The 25,563-nt window shown below is 48.7% G+C and overlaps 1 protein-coding gene across 1 annotated transcript; it reads right to left on the reverse strand.

Moving 5' to 3' along the window:
- Window positions 1-4,069: 4,069 nt before the first annotated feature.
- Window positions 4,070-25,318, reverse strand: pkdcca (protein kinase domain containing, cytoplasmic a). The gene is made up of 7 exons (XM_035399432.1): window positions 24,542-25,318; window positions 15,684-15,806; window positions 11,892-12,160; window positions 11,633-11,712; window positions 10,471-10,578; window positions 5,409-5,582; window positions 4,070-4,530 (listed from the first exon to the last, which is right to left on the reverse strand). Exons 1-7 carry the CDS (start codon window positions 25,316-25,318, stop codon window positions 4,445-4,447), a joined length of 1,617 nt encoding a protein of 538 aa, XP_035255323.1. The 3' UTR covers window positions 4,070-4,444.
- Between the last annotated feature and the right edge of the window lie 245 nt (window positions 25,319-25,563).

The following is a 25,563-nucleotide window of genomic DNA, read 5'->3' on the forward strand; positions in this document are numbered from 1 at the left end:
AGAGAGAGAGTGTGAGAGAGAGAGAGAGGGAGGGAGGGAGAGGCAGAGAGAGGGAAAAAGAGACAGGGAGAGGAGAAGGGAGGGAAAGGCAGAGAGAGAGAAAAGACTGAAATGAAGTGCATTTGTGGCTCCTGTGGAGGCAGACAATGCTCACAGTGTTATCTGTTGCCCAGGGACGAGTGCCCCGGGCCTGTTTGGGCCAATTCACCCACAGAGACACTGTGGTCATATTGAGGGGTACAGACGTGACACACCCAGAAAATATGCCGGCTGCCTCTGTCAGTGACAGTGTCACCCCTGCGGCCCCAAACCCAGCCAGATTCTGACCACATGCATTCACACACACACACACACACACACAAACACACACACACTGAATAGATCACAAACAGACCCATCCTTGCTGAACACTACTGCTCTGCAGGTTGTAGGTAATTCCACCCCTTGCCTGAAGACAATAACAGAGGTAAAACTGACCCCCCCTCCAATTGTGAATAGTCATGTGATAACAATCAGCCCATCCACCCCCCACCATTCCCCACCCCACACACCACCAGCCCAGTCTCTGCAATGACCCCTGGAGGACCACCCTTCTTGGAGTTGATTGACATTACTTCTACAAATTTGATCAGGAGTTAATTGCCAGAGACATTCCAACACTCTCTGGACAGCAGACACTAGATTTCAGTGTTCTCTGATTCTATGAATCATCCACTATAGGGCAGCACTGTGAGTATGTGTGCCTATGCCAGTACTTGGATAGCATTTTTTTTGGGGGGGGGGGGGGGCTGGTGCTACTATATGGTCTTGCCATATGATGTGCAGCAGTGACCTGTATGAACAAATAAAATTACCTTCTTCCTCATGGAATTTTATTGTGATTGGTTCAAATCAGTGAATCATTGATCGCCAAACACAGTATGGAAAGAAAGCCACAGGAGGTCTCTGCCTTTAAAAGAGTGTCCAACCCAGTTCACCTAATGCAGTTACACTATTGAAAAAAATTAATGCATTCCTCTGGAAGACAGTAGGAAGCTGTGGTGTGGGAGGTGGAGAATGTTGGTGGGCGGAGCAAGTTGAAAGAGGGCGGAGTTAAGAGTGAGGGAGGCGTGTGTGAGAGAGGCACAGTGTGGGTGGACTCAGGTGTCACGCCCCCGCACAAGGACAGCTGTCTGGCTCTCATTAGTAGTGTAGGGCCTCAATTCACAGTGTACAGCAAACCCCTCCAACACACACACGCACACACCATGTACGCTGCACCTCAGGAAACCCCATAATCCCAGTGCCAATGAAACACAGATGCTGTCCCTCACACAAGAGGAGTCCCCCCCATAAGCCTCCCCATTCTCACCTCCTATTTCCTCTGAACTTTCTCTTAGCTTTTTCTTTAATTTTTCTTTGAACTATTTTTTACTTTGGCTCCAGCAGCATGTCTTCTCTCTTCTCTGTCCTCCTCTCTGTCATACACACACATACACACTGTTTTTGGCGTGCTGGTTGAAGGCCGGTTCCTTTCTTGCTTCTTTCCACAGCGGTCAGCTCTGCAGGATTCAGACAAAGCCCACTGCCCTCCACGAGAAGAACATTCTAGAAACAAGCCTCATATGGCCAACAGCTGCTAGTCAGCCAAAGAGCCGCTACAAGTCCAGGTCAGCGGTCATCTTCCGGCGAGTTTTTCGACCGTGACCGCACCTCCGGCTCCGGCTCCACCCTGAGCTGCAGCTCTGAGCGTCGAAGCGCTCTAATTGTGCCTGGGCCGATGCTGAAAAGCGCTGAGACTCAGCGGAGCTTGGAGCAGGGAGCCATGGACGCTCAGTCAGACATCTTGGGTGGACATCTGCGATCGGGTCCCACCAAATTTCTGCTATATCGGCACCAGAGCGATGGGACCATTCACAAACCAGTACTACCAACAGAAGTTGAAGGGTGTGTGTGTGTGTGTTCTTTCTTGAATCCCTTTGCCCTTTTAAGAATGTCGCCATGCAGAAAACCTTTCCCACAGACCCACACTTTAACATACAGCCCCCCACCCCCCACCACCACCATATAAGCAGCTCACTCACACAGCTGCGTGGAGCTAGTTAGTCAGGGTTCAAAGGTCAGAGGCCGCCCTGCTCAGTGTTCCGCCGTGCCTGGGCAGCCAATGAGGCAGGACCTCCGGACACGCAGACTTCATTAAGCTAAGGTAAAAGCAGGGAAGCATACCAATGGGCCAGGATTCCCTCATTAAAACACTGCTCCCTGCTACATAAAAGACTACTGGGCTTCTGTGTCCATCCCTCATCGTAGACCAGAGGGCTCCTCAGCCACGCCCCCAGTCCCACCCCCCTAATCCACCCTGTGGCTTTTTTAAGCAGTGAACCCGCGCAGACTCAGATGGGCTCGTAGTCATGTCAACATTGAGCCCACCGCTTCACTCTCAAAATAGTTCCAAGATTATAAAATTGTGTTTGGTTTAAAAACACATGCACTCTCTCTCACTGTTTCTCTCTCTCACTCTCTGCTGATTTTAACACCCACAGCTACATTTGATTCCTGTGCTTGCCATGTTTGCGTGGGTTGGTGGGTTGGCTTCAGCTCACTGCACTGACAGAGACTGGGGGTGTGTGAGATGAGCCCAGGTTCGAGGATAACAGCGCCCTGACACTGTAAGGGCAAGAAATAAAACAACACTGTTAGTCCTCCAACAGAGCTCACTGGCTGACCAATCACAATCATTCTAATTGACCAATCAGCCTTACAACTTTGTGTTTGTGTGACTATAAACACACAAACACACACACATACACACACACACACACACACACACACACACACACACACACACACACACACACACACACACACATACACACACACACACACACACACACACACACACACAGACACGTATAGAGACATAAAATGTCAGGTAAGAGCAGCTGAACATGCTGCATGGCTCTTTTATTTTTACATATAAAAATATTCATCTCATCATCGTCAACGACATTATATACAGCAAATATTGACAGAGGCAACAACAGACATGTTCACATGTTTATCACGTTATTTTAGTTTTGCTGAATTCATTTTTAGCTTTAGCGTTTTTTTCTTCGCCATTTGCTTTCACTGAAAGCAAAAACTGGTGACATGGTCTGTCGCCAAGCCTAACACTCATGTCATGTTTCCTTTGGAAACTTCCAGAATCAATGAGTTCCTTCATTCACTGGTTGGTGTCCTGCCCCAGAGAACAAAACCAGGACGGGTGAACGTAGGAGGAGTAGGGCCACCCCATAGCAGCACAGTCTCCTCCAAAACCATTTCCCTTCATCCTCTCCTCTTTTCAAAATCCCCCCTTTTAGCTCAAGGTGTTTGCCCAGTACAGCCTCACAAGAGGAACACAAAGCTAAACATCCAGAAACAAACACAATGGCTAAACCATCAAAATCACAATCGCGATTAAAGATCTTGCTAACAAAACCAATTCCACCATAAAAAGATTATGTTTAAGATTAAGACTAAGAAATTGTGACTGTCCAAGAAAAAGGGACATCACAATTGAGCCTGGACCCTGTGACACATTAGAGAAAGTGCTGAGGTGCTGAGACAGAGGGAAGGAAAGAAAGGGAGAGAGAGAGGGAGACAGAAAGACAGATGGAGAAAAAAGAGGGAAAGAGAGAGGGCAATTCAATAGAAAAAAAAACCTTCTACAACTACACAGCCCAGACCCGGGCAGCTAGGGATCACATGACCAGAGCTGAAGGAGGAGGAGAAAAGGGAAATGGGCGTGGCCAGAGGGACCACCCCACTTATGACAGACACCGCGACCCGGAAAGAGTGCTGCTCTGGGACCGATGTTGAAGAGGACCACGTCATTAAATGCGGGAATCCCCTCCCCCTCTCTATCTGGGAGAACTGAGGTCACCTCAGTGCTGCCAGCAGCGTCCAAGTGCCACACCCACCTCTTTCCCCCTAATCCCTCCCCTCCCCCCCAACCCATAACCCGTCCCCCCAACCCCAAACCCCTCCCCTAACCCCCAACCCCTCCCCCCCAACCCCAATCCCCTCCCCTAACCCACAACCCCTCCCCCCAACCTCCAGCACCTCCTTAGGCAAGCACACGGAGGCGCTCACTAAACTGATACAACAATAAGAGCACAGATATCAACCAACACAAACAACAATAATAACATCAATGGTCACATTTTCATCAGATTGGGCATTATTGCACATTGAAGAGCCTTGTTTTGGTTCAGTTTCGAGCCCTGGATGGAGGGGTGCGGAGGGGGTACAACTAGTGCAAGAAAGTCCCTCTGTCCCTCCGTCCCTCCATCCCTCTGTCCCTCTGTCCTGTGTCTCCGGGTCGGTCCTCTGCCCGACGTCCCTCCTGGTGTATCAGGGGGGGTTTGCATCCCAAAAGTGTTCTGTTGATTCTCCCAGAACCCCAGCATCTTTGGGACCGTGCTCAGCTGTTGACCCGCACGAACGTGACCTTCCCCGGGGAGGGGGACAGGCTGGCTGCGCCCGTCTTGAAAAACACAAGCTGGTGGCCTGTGGGGAAATCAGGAGAGGATAACTGTCAATCAAAACAGCCGACAATAACGGGGTGAACAAAACAAGGTCCACGCACCCCCTAAAATATCCCCACAGTTATAACAATAACTGACAAGCCAGCTGCTAAATACTGAAATACCCTCCCGCCTCCCTTCACCAAGAACCCTTCTGACATCTCAGCAGCTCTGAATAGCTTTGTCAGTTTCCGTGGCCAAAGTACAACCTTATAAAACAAAGGATTTAGGGCTAAATCGGCTTTACGAGGAGAAAGGGACAGGACATGCACGAGAGAATGAGCTGAGAGAGGAAGAGACAAAGAGGGAGAAAGAAAGAAAGGGAGAGAGAGAGGGAGAGAGACAGAGGAGGGAAGAAAGGAAGGAGGGGGAGGGCGAGGACAGAGAGCAGGAATGTGAAAGTGGCTTAGGTCTAGACGGGCTTGTTTCAATAAAGATTAGCGATTGGTGTGCTGAAGTCTTCCTTTCAGTCTGGTCTTTAATGAAGTGTCTGTGCGGTGAGCAGTGGAGGGTGGGGGGGGGGGGGGGGTAGAGAGGGCGGAGGGGAGGGGGGTGAGGAGAGACAAGCGCAGGAAGGCAGTTATTACTGCCGCCGTCCCTCTGCACAGAAGCCGTGTGATCAGTGACCTGTCTGTCAGTACCTGTTCCCAGAGCCACCAGCTCACACTCAGTACTGAAGTATACACTCGCATGCACACATACACTCACACACACACACACACACACACACATACGTACCCACATACACATTAATCCACACACTCAAAAACACGCACTCTCACACATACACACACACATTCTCACACACATGCACATGACACCTATAACACACTATCTGCACACAGGCGCCAGGCAGCTGACCTGTCCAGGTGGTCTGATTGGTCATCACGAAGGCGCGGCACTGGGCGTGGCTTTCGCACACGCTCATGGCCTCGCGGACGCTGAAGACGGACAGCATGCAGCCCTCGTGCTGATAGGACGGCCAGCAGCGGTAGTTCTCGCCGCTAATGGAGATGTCCGCCATCCGCTTGAACTCTGTCAGGAGACAAGGACGACACGCGTTAAGTCACAAAGCACCCAGGGCTGATCTAGGATCAGTTCAGCATTTCAGCTCATAGGAGATAAGGGCAGGACACGGAAGGGGGAGCCTGATCCAAGATCAGAATTCCCACACTGAGACGCTTTATGGATATGGCCACTGGAGAGGAGAGAAGAGAGAAGAGGAGCGGAGAGGAGAGGAGAGGAGAAGGGAAGGAGAGGTGAGGAGAGAAGAGAAGAGAAAGAGAGGAGAGGAGGTGAGAACAGAGAAGAGGAGAGGAGAGTACAGTATAGAGCAGGGGAGAGGAGGATTGAAAAAGGGGGAGAATAAGGAGTGAAAGGAGGTTGCAGTTGAGAGACAATGGCAAGTGAATTTACACTGAAAGACCACATTCAATAAAAAACCCTTTTCCTTAGAGGACAGATGCACGACAGCGTGCACGTGTCCATGCGCTGTGTTTTGGGTGCTCATGCACCGAAACGCGCCGCTGTGTTAGAGCGTGTCGCTGCACACTGCGCTCAGAGCGAGAGTAAGAGCGCAAGCGAGCACATCCATTGTTGCCTGTTTTCTTTGTCCGCCCGCACAGAGCTGCAATCGCGCATTTTTTCACGCGCCACCAGTTAATGAGCAAACAACATCATCCTTGTTTCAGCGAATACGGGCCACTCCCCTTGTTTGTGTGATTTTGGGCGGCGGCCAGGGTGCTGTAGTGGTTCAGAGCTATGAGAAGGGGAGATTCCGTGGGTCCCACTGTCTGAGCGGATGGGAAACAGTGCCGGCTTTATTGGATTTAGGAGACGGGAGATACCCCGTTGGGGAATCCCTACTGTTACACTCAGGGCCATGTAGTACCTTGTGTTTTATTACTGCACACTCATGAACTGGCACAAGCAGGGTACAGAGCTGCTAGGACAATGCGCGTGTGTGTGTACGTGCGTTCATGTGTCTCAGTATAGTGTTAATTTACACATAGAGAAACTAATGCTTATAGGAGTCTGATAGGAATCAAATGTACTGTAAGATAGAAGAATATACTATAACACTAAATATTTTAAAGTGTTTGTGTGTGAGTGTGTGTGTGAGTGTGAGAGTGTGTGCGTGTGTGTGTGTGCGTGTGTGCGTGCGTGCGTGCGTGTGTGAGTGTGAGTGTATGTGTGTGTGTGTGTGTGAGTGTATGTGTGTGTGCGTGCGTGCGTGTGTGTGAGTGTGAGTGTATGTGTGTGTGTGTGTGTGTGTGTTGGGGGATGGTGGGGTACACGTGCACTACAAGCTCCAGTATTGTCTCTCCAGTGGGTGGGACGGGCGGGGGGCTCATTGTGTTTCTGACAGGAGGAGTGCCGATTAGCTAATTCAAGCCCGAATTGTTCATGTCGCGTGATTCCTCCAGTCACGGCTCTATCCCCCACCCCTCCCACACCCCGCCCCCCCTCCCACACCCCCACGCCCCCCACGCCCCCCACGCCCCATTCTCCTCCCCAACTCAGTTTAACACACATTGTAAACAGCACACATCGTGACCCCGCCACAATACATTCCTCTGTCTCCAGGCAACAGTGGCCAAAGGCAGCCAGACTGAACAGGAGTGAAAGATAAAGAGAGAGAGAGAAAGATGTGAAGGGGCTGAACGGAGGAGACTCCCATTCGGGCGAACTAAAGGAACCTCCAGCCTCCCCCTGCCTTCCCAACCTCCCCATTCACCTCTTCCGCCACGGCCCTTTCCGCCATTCAACTCTCAGCGCCGTACAGGCCCCAGAATACAACCTGGCGCTGTCTCTAAGAGAGAGCCAACCGCTTCAGACAAACAAACAGCAGGTACAGAGGGAGGAGAGGTGAAAAGCAGCGCTTTTAAAATAAATCTGAAAACCACATCCGTATGTAGCCTATTGCAACATTAAAACCAGCAGAGGTACTGAGGTCCTGGCCTACGCAGTCTGGTTTGAATTGTGAGAGACGGCGACGGGGCTGTGTTTTTCCACCTCTCTGATTGGATGTTCTGCGGGGACATGTGGACGTGGTTTGCTTCCTTTGCAGCTTAGTGTAATAGTAAAACAATGGCAATTTCATCAACCGCAACAGAGCCCCCCTCCGCCCCCCTCCGCCCGCCCCCCAGCCCTGTTATTCTAGCCCAGTTCTGAGGAGTTTTCCTGCTTCAGCAGTTTGACTTGTCCCCAGTTTCCACAACTGTAATCACAAGCTGCCCAGTGCGTGTGCATAAACTGTTTTTGTAAAGCAAGTAACATAATGTTTGTGTGCTTTTTGTATGTTTTTGTGTGCGTGTGTTTGAGTGTGTGCGCGTGTGTGCGTGTGAGAGAGAGAGAGAGAGTCTGTGTGTACAGAACAGTTCTGAAGAACGCCTAAAAATGTCACATGGTTAAATAAAATGATCCCTTTGTCTTTGGAATACAAGTAAGTGCGTGACTTTTTCATCGTGAATATCCATCTGTAATCTTGTAACACAGATTGCCAACACTGCACAGCCCAAAGTCTCTTGTGATGATGGGACAAAGGAGAAAGGGAGCCCTTCATAGCTCCTCATAGCTCCTCCTGGCCCTCAATAGCCCTTCATAGCCCTTCATAGCCCTTCATAGTTCCTCATAGCCTCTCTCTCACACAGGAAGTCCCAGCCTCTGACCGTGACTCACCGGGGGTCCGCCCACCGAGCGCCCAGGTGCGGGCCTCATTCAGGGACACGCGCTGCTGACCTCAGAGAGCCGGCTGATTTAGCGGGGCGGCGGCGTGTACACCGGAGGAGCGGGACGCCCGGGCCCTCCGGAGGACCGCGGCGGGATTTCCTGTCCGCGGTGAGGAGCCGGGCCCCGCGAGGCGCAGACAGGGGGGCAGCGCCAGCACACGAGCAGGACCGTTAGATGGTTTATGGCGGTAATGAACGCTTTACGGCCCTTTCCCTTTCTGCAACGGCCCGTCTCACAGCGGAGCGGCGGGGCCGGGGCCGGGGCCGGGGCCCCTCGCTCAAACGCGCTCGCAGCCGCGGTGACTCACGCGCTCTCCCGACCGCTCAGCGGTCATGTGACTGAGGGGAGGCATTCCGGAGGGTGAAAGCGCCCGAGCGTTGCTCTCATCGTAACGTGACAGACCGCTCCGCTGCTCCTGCTCCTAGTGAGAAACCGGCCTGCTGCTCTCAGTGCTTCACCTCACCCCACTCCTCTTCCTCGCTGCTGATATTAACCGCCCCACTGCTCTCCCTCATTCAGAGAAACCACCTCACAGCTCCTCTGCCTCACTAAGAGCATCTGGACCAGCGCTCCTTCATCCCACAATCCTCCCTTTTTCCCCCCTTTCCTACACAGAGAGAGGGCACCTCTCGCTCCACCTTTCTCATCCTCGAAGCAAAACTGTGGCTCTTCTCTTCTCTATTGCAAAAAGAAGCAGAAGGAACAGGCTCATTTCTACTCTGATTAAGTCAAACCGCTCTGCTGCAGTCATCGCAGTGCTCATTGCTGCACTTAAGCACGATGAAACACCCGCCCACTGCTTCATCCTTTCACTGAGGAAACCTCATCGCACTTCCGCTAAGAGAAACCAGCCAACTGCTCCCATCCTTCTCAGAGAGACTGGCTCTGAACTCCTCTTACAAAATAACCGGGAAAACCGCCGAAACCCACCCACTCGTCCCAACCCCACGCGGTCTGCCGTCTGAGCAGGGGCTCACACAGGCCGAGGGGAACGAACACAGATGCGGGTGCTTTTCGTGAGAAGACCCGGCTGGCAGCAGCGCACGGCTCGGGAAAGGGTTAACCAGGCACAGATGGCTCCTGGGCCCAACGTCCTCATCAGTCAACAACTGTCTGCGTGTGTCTTACACAGCCATCAGAGCGAGGCGAGGAGAGATGGAGAGAGAGAGGGAGAGAGAAGGAGAGAGGGAGTGAGGAGAGGAGCTGAGAAACCCAGGGAGGGTAACAGGGAGAGAAAGTGAATTTGTGAGAGACGGTGGGGGGGGGGGGGGGGGCGATGAGAGTGGGTGGGGTGGAACATCAGAAGGATTCTGCAGCATATCAATGGAGACTCATCCAGCTACCCCCCCCCCCCCCCCACTCCCTGTTATATAAATTTTAATCTTTATAATCACATTTCATTTCTCCTATCAGCACATCAGAGAAACACAACCCTGACAGGCCTCAGGCAAGTCTATTAACAAAGACACAAAGATACTAAGCACCCATATAAGGGTCCAAAGCTTCGAAGCGGATTCAACAGCGCGCAGAGCTTGGAGCTTCACGTGAGAACTGCTGTTTGTGTGTGTGTGCATCTGTGTGAGTGTGCAAGCATTTGTGTACTTGTATGCATGTGTGCACATGTGTGTCTGTACATGCTTGCCTGTGTGTGTGTAGGGTGAGCATGGAAGAGCATGTGTGTGCATGTATGCGTGTGTGTGTGTGTGTGTGTGTGTGTGTGTGTGCGTATGTGTGTGTGTGTCTGTGTGTATGCATGTGAGCATGGATGAGCATGTGTGTGTGTGTGTGTGTGTGTGTGTGCGTGTAGGGGAGTTCTCTACAGTGTGCAGTTATGTAACAGTACTTAGTGCTACCAGCCAGCAGAGGAATTTGGGATGTGATCTTAAGCATAATCATTTCAAAATGTGAGCTGGCATATGGACACACGGGAACACTGGGGTGCGATATGCTTATGTAACACCCCGTGAAGAGAAGGACTGTGCCTGTGTGTTAAGCTACTACTACTATTACCTACTAATGCCCTTACTAATATCATTTTCATTGATAGTTCTAAAACTGGATATTTACCTGTACATAAATTACACAACCATACAAAACCATGCCTCCACCAAAGCTCAGCTGATGGACCACAGAGGGAAGAGAAGCTGTGTTGATAGAGGTGACAGTGCAGAACAGGTGAAGGTGCTCTTACCAGCTTTGTGGGGCTGTGTGCTGTTCTGCAGGTACAGGCCATTCTTGTACAGATGCAGCACCTTCTCCAGTTGGACGAGGGTCTCGTCCACCCCCCAGACCAGCTCACCTTAAAACAAACAACATACCGTTATTGCAACGACACGGTCATTGCAACATATCCCACAACATACTTAACACAACAATGTGTGAATCGTACACACAACAACAGCAATAGAGACAGAACAATACACATGACAACGCTCAGACACAACAACAGCTTACTAGCACAACAGCGCAGGCACAGCGACCTGTCAACAATACAAGACAGACACAACAATACAACATTTACACAAAGACAAACAATCATGATAATGTGCCTTACATAATGAGACGTAAAAATAATGTTTTGTTGCTGTAGCACGCAGTTTGTCACGGCACACCCGCCCCCCCCCCCTCCTCAGATATCAGACTGAGACCGCTCACAGTGGGAGGAGCTGAGGTGACAACAGTGTTTCGTTTTTTTTGCCCATGATTTAGGGGCGAGGTGGGGGGGGGGGAGGGGGGGAGATTGTGGGCTTTTAATGACATTTTTTGGGGACAGGAGTTGATGGGGGGTGGGGAGGGGGGGGGGGGGGGGCAATGGGAACGCTGTGTGCGAGCCACCTTGAGAGGGCCAGATATAATCACAACCCCCCCCCGCCCCAGCCCGCTTCTTCACGGCCTGTTGTACCGCAGAAAAACAGATTTCAAACACCGCCTGACATACCATCACAGATGAACATGGAGATAGCACAACAAGCAGAGGGAGGAGGAAAGGGAGGGAGGGAGGCAGAGACAGTGAAAAGGAGGAAGAATGAAATGAGAGAGAGCAGGAAAAAACTGAAAAAACAGGAAGAAGACGGAAGCATGAGGCAGAGACACAGAAAAAGCCACACGGTATATATATGGAATGTGAGAAACAGTGAGAGAGACAGAGAGAGGGAGGGAGCGGAAATGAGAGTGTGAGCAATAAGGAAGGAGAGAAGACTGAAGGGAGAAGGCAGTTGGGAATGAGTCACAGTGTGGCGAAAACCCATCCGGCTTGGACAGGCCATACAGTGTGCAGAGGATGCAGCAGAACTCAGTATCACACATATACTGTGCCTTTGGCTGGGGGGAGGGGCCAGGTGCTGCACACTCACCTGTGGAGTTCACTATCTTGTCCAATAGCGGTCTCAGGGCCGGTGGGGCACTGTGAGGCAGCAGGTAGGTAAAGAAGAACCTGCAAACCAGTACAGGTGTATCACCACTCAGCCAAACAGTGAGCATGTACATCATATAAATATGCATCATATAAATGTGCAAGTGTGTTCATGTGTATGCACTCATGCATGCACGCACGTGTGCAAATGCATAGATTTCTACTATGACATGCACACGCACATATATCTATGCTGTTACCTGTAGGCGTTGTAGAGGTTCCTCTTCTCGTTCATGCCGGAGCAGCGCCCCCTGCTGCAGGGGAGGGTGAAGTTGCGCGCGGGGAACTCCATGACGCAGTCGGCGGGGGCGGAGCAGGGCGTCTCCTCGGCGCTGGCGTCGTCCAGGTCGGTCACCTTCAGCTCGCCGTGCACCAGCACGAACTGGCGCGGCCGGAAGTCCAGCAGCGTGACCGAGCCCAGCGGCGAGTGCGCCAGGTAGTGCAGCAGCCTCACCAGGCTCAGGCAGATCTGCAGAGAGCAGGGCATCCTGGGTAAACACGGGGCTCCTGTTTTAGGGCCCCTCGGGGACCACACTTTGGGGACTTGCGTCATTATTCAATTACTTCATTGAATTTAAATCCATTTCCGGGACTGACCGAACTGAAAAAGGTTCTCTAGAGAGGACAGAGAAAAACAGAGGGAGAGATGAAGGCAGAATATGGGAAGAATATTTTTTAGCAATGAGGAGGAGGGTGAGAAGAGAAGAGAAGAGAAGAGAAGAGAAGAAGAGATGATAACAGAGATAATAATGGAGAAATCCCAGTAATTCTTGGGAGGAAGGGAGATAAGTCCAGCTTTTCCACATCCTCAGTCTCCCTAGCAACCTAGCAACGTCTGGACACCCCCCCCTCCTCCCCACCCTGAACACTCCCCTGCAGCCACACTCTTTTTCTGACACCCATGCCCCATGACCCACCCCCCGCCTCCATCCTAAATCTGGCCTCCTGCCTAACTCAATTCCTCACCACCCCAATTCAGCAAGACCAGGTTGCCTTTGTCACGGTGATTGTGTGCGGAGTGAACAAGTTGACTGAGAGGAGCACCCCCCCCTCGCCCGCCCCCCTACCCCCCTACCCCCCCCCCCCCCCACCCATGACAGCACTTAGCAGACCACTCCTGTGTGTGTGAGGCCCAGGGATTAGGCCTCTCCCTTTGTGCCCAAGGGGCGAGAGGGGGGCTCCAAGGGGGTCGGAGACCCAGCGCGCTGACAATAACGACTATCCGCAGCCCCCGAGAACAGAGAGAGCTGGGGGGGGGGGGGTGGAACCAAACACGGCTCGCTCCTTTCAGCCGCACAAAAGCCGCCTTTAATGTACTTGGAATTAAGAGCGACTTGGAAAGGTCAGAAGATTGAGCGGTGGGGGGCACCAGGATGGGTGAGGGGGGGGGGAGGGTGGTGCAGGGTGCGCTCTGAGTCCCTTCCCGGCCTGGCTAGGTGCTGTCGGAGCAGTTGAAAGCAGGAGCGGTTTTCTTTTCTTTTTTCCCTCCACCGCACACCGCAAATACATTAAAAGCCACAGCCGCCAGCTGCACAATCTCTGCTGAGTCTGTGAAGAAGTCAAAATAGGCTGTCTTAAAGTATTAATTATAATGAAATGCTCCTGGAAGCACCCAGATCTATACACACGCACTCTCCCTCTCTCACAAACACACACACACACATACTCACTCACTCTCTCTCTCTCTCTCTCTCTCTCTCTCTCACACACACACACACGCACACACACATACTCTCTCCCACACACACACACACACACGCACACACACATACTCTCTCCCACACACACACACACACGCACACACACACACTCTCTCTCACACACACACACACACACACACGCACACACACACGCACACACACGCACACACACACGCACACGCGCGGCTGGCTGGGCTGGGGGAGAGAGAGCGGCAGTGGGGCGTGGCAGCTCGCTGGGTTCTGGCGAGTATAAAAGCGTTCGTCAGCGCTCGCAGGAAATGGCTGCAGACCTAAATGGGCTGTTTGAGATTCACTGGATTTACGGCGTCCCGTCCCCCGAGTCCATTAACGCCTCATATGAATTGCAAATGTTGGAAAAGCGTTTGTGGAGCGTTCCCCCGAATTGTAAGGCAGAGGGGGGAAGCGGCGGGGGCCCCGGCACAAAACCCGTCACAGGAGACCTACCGACAGACCGACAGACTGACAGACTGACAGACCGACAGACCGACAGACCGACAGACCGACAGACCGACAGACCGACAGACCGACAGACCGACAGACCGACAGACTGACAGACCGACAGACCGACAGACCGACAGACTGATAGGCCACGACAGGCGGGGAGGCGGAGAACCCACTCCCCGACACGACCACAATCACAGCCAGCTCGTGCACTGACTGAGCTCATAATGCTCACGGAACATTCCAGCAATGTTGCCCTGCTGCCCACACAACACTGGGCCAGAGGGAGGATGCGATGAGTTACCTGCAAATTTATCTGGTCTGGAGCAGAGCTGCCTCACACAGGGGAGGCTTTCCAGCTGTTTTTGCCAAAAGCTTTTTTTAAATTTTTTATTTCCTGAAGGATCTCTAAATCAGTGTGTGGACTGAAAGGACATTTACTGAGGCATTTAGGGAAAGTAAGTGATTTTTATGAGCAAGTGAAAGCAATTTAAAAATTTCTGCTCTACATTACGAACAGCAACAATGCCTTGGAAATCTCCTGGAAATAGGACAGACATGCATGTATAAAAAAGGCTGTAATTCGTAAATGGATCACTTGATGTATGTAAATACCCACAAATTAAATTTGACAGCCTGCATTTTAACCGCATATTCAATGTTTCATTTCAAATCCAATGTGCTGGAGTACAGAGCCAAAAGAACAAAACTGTGTCACCGCCCCAATACTTTCAGAGTAAACTGTACATATAAATTAATTATATCTGTGCCTTTTAGACTTTTAGCCCAGAACAGCCAGTTACCCTGTCTCACTGGGCCCAGAACAGCCAGCTGCCCTGTGTCACAGAGCCCAGAGCCCAGAACAGCCAGTTACCCTGTGTCACTGAGCCCAGAACAGCCAGTTACCCTGTCACAGAGCCCAAAATAGCCAGTTACCCTGTGTCACAGAGCCCAGAACAGCCAGTTACCCTGTGTCACTGAGCTCAGAATAGCCAGTTGCCCCGTGTCACTGTGCCCAGAACAGCCAGTTGCCCCATGTCACTGAGCCCAGAACAGCCAGTTACCCTGTGTCACTGAGCCCAGAACAGCCAGTTACCCTGTCACAGAGCCCAGAACAGCCAGCTGCCCTGTGTCTGTCATCCTGTTGATTTGTGCGCTGGAGTGACCGCTTCCTGCACGGGCAGGACGGTCCCCAGCCACAGGAAGCAATAGGAAATAATTACAGAGGCTGCGGCTGCGATAGCGATCGGCGGCCCCGGCACTGAGCAGCGCTTCGACGGACAGGAAGCTCCTCGGGGTCATGCGCTCAGCGACAGGAAGTTCTGGTGGAATCTCCCAGTGCTCGCCCCACCCCCATCTGCCTCACTCAGACAGGCCCCGCCAGGCCCAACTTCCCTGGGCCTCCCTGCCCGCCCGCTATCTGAGGGGCTCAGTGTTAATTCAGCAGCCTCTTCCCCATCCTTACGGGGTATTTAGGGGCTATGAGCTCTGTGGAGTACACCAGCTATGAGCACAAGCAAAACTTCCAGCACATTTAAAGAGCTGCAGCAGGGTCCCTCTGCCTGCGATTGCACTAAAACTGCCATGTCTTTGAAGCGTATAATTCAGGGGGCAGTTCAAAAGTGAAACACAAGACTCAGAGACTACAGGAAAAGAAATACTAAATTAAATACTAAAGAAAATAAAGAGGCACGATACGTTAGAGACGTGTGAAGGGAATTAGAAGGAAAGGAAAGACTATACAGCAAGCTATGACACTATGTGTCGGGAATGACAGGGGGGTGACAGATGGAGCGTCAGAACCGCGCGTCCGAGACCCCGCCCACTCACCCGGAAGCGCTCCTCCCAGGACGTCTGCAGCAGCTGAATCATCTCCAGCGGGCTGCCCAGCTCGGTGATGGCGGTCACCGTGTCGCGGATGTCGTTGCTGTCCTGGTAGCAGTAGCCGAAGAGCTGCGGGCCGAAAGGAGGACGGCTCGTTAGGCGCAGGTTATTCAATTTGTTAGGGCAGCCGCACACACCCGCTGGCTCTGACCGCTGAGTCACCCCTTTTTTTTTTTTTTTTTGACGGTGGAAAGTTGCAGCTAACCGCCTGTGACAAAGCGCAGAACATGTTCTTTCCGATCGCGTTTTATGAATATTGTTTTTTCGAAAGCGTTTGAAGCCACCTGTGACGGCAGCCCTCTGGAGACGCTTTTTCCAGCGACGTCACCTCTCCGAACGTCACACCAGGTCTGCCACTCGGCTCTCACTAACGTTTCCTAAAGCTCGTTTCTGCCAAAGTAGCGACTCGGGATGAAGTGCCACGAAATTGGAGCAGTAAGAAAAGCAAAACCAACCTGCACTGTAACAGCTTTTAACTACAAATCCAGAATTCACTACACCCTAAATAAAATAAAGACACTGTATTCTACATTTTTTTCTACCTTACTTTTTTTTTTATATATAAAAAGAGGTTATTTTTTCCACTCTTTTCTCCATAGCAGTGTTACACTGTACTAGTAATACTAAGCAGGCCACAGTGCTATGAGCATTCTGACTGCACTCTATAAAGTATCAACTGATACATTCATTTATTTTACTATCTACCATGTATCACACAATTCTGACATGACAGAAGTCAAGAATAATAACAGGCCAATAAAATCACATAGTAGTTGTAACTGTAGTAGTAGTAGACTTAAATGAGAAATACAATGGGCCTGTGAAACATACTCAAACGTCAAGCAATTTCAAAATGTAAAAAAACAAATCGATATGTTTTCATTAATGCGTGGAAATGAACTGTTAAAACATTTTTTAGGTTTTGGAGAAGGAAAGATTTAGAAGCAGCCGGTAATGTTTTTATGGACGGGGTCTTGGCGCATAACGAGGTGGCGCAGGCCGAGCCGCGCTTCCTGATCTTTATGGACTGCGGCAGCAGAGAGAGCTGGCAGCAGAGGCGCTCCTAACGGAGAGGAGTTTAGCAGGAGCGCAGGCCTGGCTTTTGAGCGGCGGGACAACCAGGACTGCAAACCATGCGAGAGGCGGCCTACGCGCAGGTCGCGGCGTAGTCCCTCGGCGACGGCTATGTGACACATGCTGTGTATAGGAACAGCATTCCCCAGAATGCTTTGCCCAGCCTATGGTTGGTTTGACCGCAAGAGGTTTCTTTGGCATTTGTATATGCCTGACTTGGGACTCCTGCGTGTACGTTTGAACACAGAACCTCCCTCCACAAGTCAGCAGTGGGAGAAAACATATTCTCATATGATCGTGACTGCGCCAACGCCGGCCGCCATCCCTGATTTGCTGGCTGCTCTCAGGGCTCTTCAGTGAGATAAGACCCGCACAGGTGCCAGGAAGAGATCTGTCTGCTCTGAATTCGATGCCAACTTGTTTGTCTTCAGGTCTGCGCTCAGTGAATTCTCTGTCCTGTCTCAACATAATAGGTGAAGTTCCTAATCCATGGGGATTTTTATCTTCTTATCTGCTTTATCTTATCTTCATTATTTAAACTCACAGTTTTAATTTTTGTTTTAGGAAAAAAACAAGCAAATAAAATACTAGGTGCTGTTTTTTGAGGTGGACTGAATTGATGTGTCAGGTTCTAAACTTCAGCGGTGACAGTTTCTCTCATCAAATCATCAAGACAGTTAAATCCCACCCTATTCTACTTCAAATAAAGGTGTGTTCATTAGTGTTTTAAGAGAGAGGAAGAAGAAAAAAAATAATTTCAGCCCGAAATTATTAAACTGCAGGAGGTGAAGTAAGTGCGAAAACAAACTTTTCATGAAGCAAACAGACCCTACAGGGCGATCAATTGGCAGTATTTCCTTTTCTACAGGGGAGTGAAAGAGGGAAAGAGGGAAAGAAGGAGAGAGTGAGTCAGCAGAGTAGTGCCAGAGACAGGGAGGAGAGAGAGGACGTGGAATAAACGCCAGACCTGAGAAGAGAGAGTAGAGAGAGGACAGAATGTGATGAGGTTGGAGTAGAGAGAGGCTGGAGTAGGGTATGGGTGGAGTAGAGAGAGGTTGGAGTAGAGACAGGCCAGAACAGAGAGAGGCTGGAGTAGAGACAGGCCAGAACAGAGAGAGGCTGGAGTAGAGACAGGCCAGAACAGAGAGAGGTTGGAGTAGAGACAGGCCAGAACAGAGAAAGGCTGGAGTAGAGACAGGCCAGAACAGAGAGAGGCTGGAGTAGAGACAGGCCAGAACAGAGAGAGGTTGGAGTAGAGACAGGCCAGAACAGAGAGAGGTTGGAGTAGAGACAGGCCAGAACAGAGAGAGGCTGGAGTAGAGACAGGCCAGAACAGAGAGAGGTTGGAGTAGAGACAGGCCAGAACAGAGAGAGGCTGGAGTAGAAAGACGCTGGAGTACAGTAAGGTCAGAGTACACTGAGACTGGAACACACAGAGTCCAGAGTAGAGAGTGGCCACAGGGCAGTAAGGTCAGAGCACTGTGAGGCAGGAGCTGGCACCTTGGCTCTGTAGACAAGGCAGTCACAGACTGGCGGGGCACAGCGAAACGCCCCGTCGGTACCCTGCCCAATCATCTGCACCGCGCTGTCTGACGCACTAACAAACCAGCACTGTACGAGACCGTTTCTGTGTCACTCACTATTAATGTGTAAACAAACTGAGGGGCCGGGCAGAGCCGGCTGTTCCCGCCGCCACACTTTTTTAATGAGGACGCCCTGGCCTCAAATCAAAATGAGCACAGAGACCGACACGCTTGTTCAGTTTCTCAACAAAAAAAAAAAAAGAGGAAAAATTCAGACGTCTACTGGCGGGACTGTGTACACTAGGGATGGGGTGGGAGGGTGTGTTGGTGGGGGAGGGGGCTGGCGTGCCAAGGGAGGAAGAAGGGGTTTAGGGGGTGGAGGGTTAGGGTCACGGCAGGACTGACCGAAAGGCTAAATAAAAGCTTATCTATAAGATAAATGCATGGGCTTTGTTAGCGCCTCTGAAGTTGAAGGTAATGCAGTATTATGTTTGCTGGGGGTTCCAGGTGTGTGTGTGTGTGTGTGTGTGTGTGTGTGTGTGTGTGTTCCCCATTAATGTCCCAAGCTCACACTTCACTAGATAAACTGTGCTGTGCCTGAAGTCTACACAGCAAAATGGTCAGTGCAAAAACCAACGCTGAAAGAGCACTTTTAACTCTAATAGAGTACATTTGGTCCCCATTACCCTCATATTGAGTTGATTTAATGCTGAGACTTTTACTGTATGTGTGGATACGACTCCACTGCAAAGCAAGGACTTTTTCTTGGATTTATGTTGCCTCATTGACATCATTTGTCTTTGGCAATATATCATTTCTTCAATAAAAATTTCAAACATTAAATGGAGCTGACCTTGTGTTTAAAGGGTATAAGAAAATTACTTCTGAACCAAAAATCACAACTGTCTTTAACAGGGAATAGAGTTTGATGAACAGACTTCATTCAAAGCATTAATTTGGCATTGTTTTTATTAATAAAACTGCAAAAATATGAAGTGGCTGAGGCATGATGAAAGACTGAGCTGACCGCGGGAGCACAGGCAGCCAGCCCGCTGGTGAGACACTGCGAAAAAATGTCCTCTCACCTAACACGGTTAGCACTGTGTCTGCGTCCGCTATTTTCCGATGGTTCTGCAGCAGGGGCTGGGAGTGCAAAAGCAGAAGCCAGACGGAGGAAGGGAGAAACGGAGAGAACAGCGGGCAGATCGCACACTACCCCAACCCTGCAACTGCTGCACTCACGGAACCGAACACCCGTTCCAGCACAGAAAAAGAGGAAGAGGGAAAAGCAAGCTCGCGCGCTGCGGAAAACACTGGCACGCAAAGGCACAAACGTCTGTCTCTAACTGAAAATAATCTCGCATCTAAAAAGAAGTTTCAACAAACAGTAAATATGCTCTATACAGTAAAATGCTCAGCACTAATTTAACCATTACTGAGTTCACGCAAGTACAAGATTGAACTCTTACAAATACAGTATAAACTGTATTAATGTAACCAAGTGTCTGTTCTTTGTTAGCAATATAGAGCACAGCACGTACATTATTTATTAGTTTAGGTTGGGCAGATGCTGCCAGAATATCCACGCATGCTAATATAGACTCATTCCAAATAGGGGGAAAAGAAGTAATTTGTTGGGGGGGTGGTCTATACAGTTGTGGAGGTGGAGGTGCGAGGGACTCCTGCAAAGGGGCCCGTAGAGTCTGAGCGAGTTTAATCAGGAACTGGGACACGGGAAACGAGAAGAGAACTCCACATTTCTCTCTGCTTCCTTCCAGCGGGGAGGGGGGGGGGGGTAAAGTGTTACCCTGTCTTAATTGCGCCCGCAGGTTGACTCTGACCCCCACTCCCTCCACGACTCCCCCCTCACCCCCCCACACACATGCCACCCAGTTTCTCATTAACACGACCTGGTCACTCATTTCCAGACCTGATGGTGGGCTCTACTAAAAGGCCAAAGGAGGAGGAAACTGTTTAAGCAATGTCATCTGTTAATGTAAATAGAGTCATGATATATGGTCATAATCAGAGGACCATTTCTGTTGTGCTGCCCGCCGCCCCCCCCCCCCCCACCCCTTCATCCCCCCCCCCCCAAACACCACCACCACCACCGTGAAGGCCTTGGCCCCCCACTCCCACCTCTCCGAACACTCTGGGCAGAGGCCGAGAAGCCTTTCCCTATCTCCCGCTCTGATCTGCTCATATCCGTCTTGTTCACACTCAGGCTAACAGTGAGGAGGGCAAGGGCAAGCCACACAGAGCAGTGCGCTGCGCAGAGACACGTGTTCACACACAGCCCCCCACCCCCAAAACACTCCCAGAGCCCCAAGCACACCCCCCCCCCTCAGACCACCAATATCAATCACGGCTATTTATACAGCAGGTGTGCCCCTCGCCTCGCTGGTCTGCAACGTTGCCCCCTCCTCTGCAGCACCAGGACGCGGCCCACTGCAGCCACAGGGCCCCCGAGCATCATCGTCCTCATCACCAATCAGGTGAATGACAATGTGCTTTTGACAGCATTTTGATCTCTAATGAATATGACCGAAATTCTCACTTGCAGAAAAACATAAAAGGTAATGTTGTGCAATAATTTAAATGGTTAATTAAGCAGTGCGATGTAACATTGTGATCTCCAATGACTGAAATTCAGATTGGTAAATTTTTTTGTATAAATAAATAAAATATGTATATATAGAATTCTGTGTCTGAGGGAACACACATTCACTCTTGACCCCAGGTCAGTTTGTTCCCACAAAAGTACAATTTTGTTTCCATTATATATATATATATATATATATATATATAAATATATATGCGTGTATGTGTGTGCGTGTTTGTGTGCGTGTGTTTGTATGCCGTTGTAACTGTACTTACTGGAGTCTTTGTTCAAGTAAAGTGAGAAGGATTGAGTTCAATTAATTGTGACCAAGTGCTTTCAGCATGCACCTAAACAAAGACTATAAGCAGACGCTACAGTTTCTATATGTACCAGTAGATTAAATGGGAAGGCAGTAAGTATTTTATTCGGCAGCAATTTGCCTCCATTACAAAAAATATTCCACTGTTACTATAAATCACCTCATGTCACGTTAATGGAATACACACATGCAAAGAGCCCAAACATAACAAGTATCTCTAATTCAGCGCGTGAGCGCATGCATTTGGCAGAGTGTTGCATCTCTTGCAGGCCACTTTCATATATGCGCTATGTAAAAGCCGTACGATGCGCAGACAGGCGGTTCTGAGTGGAAGGAACGCGGTTGTCACCCTTGACCCCTGGTCAGCCTGCTCCCACACATTTTCACAATGATGAGTATTTTTGCCAAGGATTGTTTTGGTTGTAAAGTCGTCGTAAGGACAACAAAAGCACTGCCAGCAAGCAACATAATTATAGAGCCGTTTCGGCCGCAGAATAACTAGAAATAATCGGAGCGAGAGGGGACCTGCTGGACAAATATGCCCCCTTATTTCCCCGAACCTTTAATCCAACCCTTTCAAAAGCATGTAAAGAACTAGCCTACGCTTTCAGTCCTGGGAAAAAATACATGACTTTGTCGGGAAAAGTTAACGGTTGAAACCGTGAAACGCTAAAAGGGAAATTCAAACTGTCTTCCATTGAATAGTCCACATATTTTTTTCTTAATGTTTTTCTTATATTTTAGTTAGTTTCATATAGTCATCAGTGTCATACAGTCATAAAAAAATCCACGGTTGACAAGTCCTGATTAATGAAAACCTGCAATGTATGGCCATATAACCGATCTAAACTGTTTACATGTAACAATTTCGGTTATATTAAAATTGAAAATAAATATGCACCATGCAAGCCGTGTTTTTATTTTTGATTTACTAATGCAGCTGTTAGTATTATTTTAATGTTTAATGTATGTTCCATTTTACTTAAATCGGGGTAGAGGGGATACGAATATAGGTCCTATTTTTAAGCAGCAAGTATTCATATTAAAGAACACAATAATTTTAATTCAATCTACACCTTTGTAGCATTAGCCTATATATTTGTTTATACAAGTTATTATCTAGACGAGATCAATATATACTAAAATAAAATATTTAGATGAAAGTAGAAGAGGATGCAACGATTTCATAATGTTTAGGAAATTCTCTTCTGTAGCTTCTTTAATTCCGTCAATCTATCTTTGCCATGAAATAGAATACGCGTACAATTTTGCAGCTTCACTCCCTTAATAAGTTTACCAACTTTTGGGGCTACTCGGTTGAGATATACACCCATACACTAAATATAATTATTTTTGACTAACCTTAGTTTTAATAAAGTCATCTAGCTTGTAAAATTCAGAATAAAATACAGACATTTCTCATTATGAGCAAATTATTTAAAGGTTTCCTCATAAGGCTATTCAGTTAAACTTAAAATTTGTAGGCTATATTAATTTGAAACAAAAACTAAAAATGAGAAACTTATAAAATAATTTAAGGCAATCTAATTTATGTCATGTTCCTTGATTTCTCATTATGTAGGCTATATAATTGAATCCGCTGCCTAAATTAATCATACATCCAGTGAAACTCGTCGGATGGTTGCTATATATTCAAATATATTTCTGTTGAAAAAAAATCAAGTTGTCAAATTTTAAAATGGTATGTTAGCCCATTTGTCAGGATTAAACACTACAATATGCCTATATACGTAGCCTAGATCTCATAACACACCATCAATAACTTATAAGTAGCCTATTATTATTTTAGTTTCGTTCTGAGAAGCATGTAGCTTTTAACACGTCCAACAGACATTTCACAAGCGCTCAGGGAACAAAAATTTTACAGGCACCGGTCGTCTTCTTGTCCATCCTTCAATTACATGCAGAATGGCTGAGTTTCGTACGTCCGCATTTTTAAAAGCTGTCGACCGGTTTGCTTTGTTTGAACATCTTAATTGGGTTCCTGTTATGTTGGCCTCAAGCTGTGCAGATACCGCATGAATTCATCCTGGCCTGAGCTGCCACTTCAATTTAACGGTCACTTCTTGTCTGTGTTTTTCTCGTGTGACCCCTGTTTAAAATATCACCAGGTCCCCAAATTTAAATGGACATTTGTTTAGAAAAGCAACACGGCTTGTCTGTCGGTGTTTCTGATTCCTTTTTTGGAAAAAGTCCAAAATTCATGCCATTAATTTTACAGCCTTGTATCGTCCTTCTCGTGGCGGGTTTAGATTGTTATAGGCCCACGTAAGTTATAAAATCGAAAGCTTTGAAGAAAATGTGATCATGTAAATATAGCCTATTGTTCTAAGTGTGTGTATGCTTACTGATTAAAATCGATATATTAGGCTACTAAACTATGGCCATTTTATACAGTTTCTTAAATGCTTAATTGGCGCGCTGTTTTAATATAGGTCTATTGGCCCAAAAATGGATTAAAGAAAAGGTTGTGAGATTTTAAGAAAATCGCTTTCCCCAGTTGTTTACAAGAGTTGATTACGAGTTCCCAAAGGATTTGGCTGCTACAGAACTTCCCCCAAGCAAATAAACACGAGACGGAGCAGAGCTGAGAGCTTTGCCCGGGGCAGCATAGCGGCTCGCGCTCACCATCCGGGAAGCCTCAGATGATCTGTCTAAATTCTGAATTGCAGTGGGGAGAAAACAAAGGACATGGGGCATATCATGTAATAAGCCTGAAATAACGTTAACGCTTGCAATGAAACAAATATTTAATTTAAAACAAATAGAATTACATACTAAATTTGCTCTGAAGAAACTGTAACCTCGCATTTCTCATAGGCAGTTATCCTACGCATCGATCACTATTTCTTTTTTCAGTCCTTTTAACACTCTTGAATACACCTCGGCCCAACGTGTTAAACCTTTGTGTTAATTTTGACACGCACAGGGTAAATTTTCACACCGTCTATTGACTCTTTTTCAGTCATTAAGCAAAATGTGATTTATGATAGTTCTTATTCTAAAGTGATTGGGAAACGTGGAAATAGCTTAAGAGACACAAGCTGCATTTGGTAGACTGGGTAATTGTCATCTTCAAAGCTCTTAAATGTGTGTTAACGATGAATGATTGAGTTCTAGTCTACTTAAATACTCAGAGTGAAACACAGCCCAGTATGTAAGATGAAATAGGATTAGAATATTCTATAACCTGGTGAGTATGTTAGAACGTCACTTATTTAGCATAGGATTAATACAGCGGACATATTTACTTGATTGAAATTACCTTCAGAATGTTAGGGTGTTGCAATCGTTCCATCAGTGTCATTTCTTTGATAATCTTGAAAGATGCGAGTCTGTAGCAGTCTGCAGTTGAGCCATATTTCTTCACACAATTTTCCATGTCGTGCCCACCGAAATCCACGGATTTTAGAGCCACCGAAAGGGTGTTGTTCACGGCTGCCTTATACACTGCCTTGGTGTAGCCGGAGCCGAGATACTGCACATCGGTCACATTGTCTATACTGCTGCAACCAAGCATCTGTGTGCCGTTAATGGTCCTTGTATTCATGGCAAAATCTTTCCTGGATTTCGTGTACAGAGATTCTGAAGGCGAGAGCCGATGGTGAGAATCCATATATTGGTTGCTTATTCTCTCCGTCCCTTTATTTGACTCCCAATTGTTCCTCTGTGCCAGATCCATAAGCTTCCTCCGCTCCAGCGGTCGAACAGGGTTTCCAGTTCCCAACCAGGACGACTGCTGCTGGCGATACCGGAGCACCTCGTCGTATCTCTCTCGGATCTGCAGCTGGAGGTCGAGGCGCCGCCGGCTGCTGGTCGTGGGCTCGCTGTTCAGTTCGACTAGGGCTGCAGCGCCTGAGTCTCTGACGTGAAGCTTAGAGCCGTCCAAGACGCGCTGCCGCTGTTCGTGGTAGAATCGATGCACCCTGTCGCCGTGATTCTGGTGATGGTCAAACCCCGGGATAAACAATAAATTCATCAACGTGCCCAAAAAGAAAGACAAACAGAATCCAGCCGCTACAGCGATCTTTCTACGCTTCATTGTAACCAGATTTGTTAATAGCAGAAATATCTTTGTTTTCTTTTCCACTTCCCAACAACCACTGCTGCAGCTGTATAGGAACTCTATAGCCACAATGAGCAGTGGTCTGCAAATGAAATCGGTCTCTGACAGCAATATGGTATCCCGGCGTGTCGAATGATGTAGAAAATGCAGTGCTCAGGTCTTCATCTTGTAACTATAATTGAAGCAACCACGCAGGTTTAGGATCCACCCCATATAAGGCT

The sequence above is a fragment of the Anguilla anguilla genome, chromosome 18, assembly GCF_013347855.1.
Source record: "Anguilla anguilla isolate fAngAng1 chromosome 18, fAngAng1.pri, whole genome shotgun sequence".
Classification (NCBI taxonomy): domain Eukaryota; kingdom Metazoa; phylum Chordata; class Actinopteri; order Anguilliformes; family Anguillidae; genus Anguilla; species Anguilla anguilla.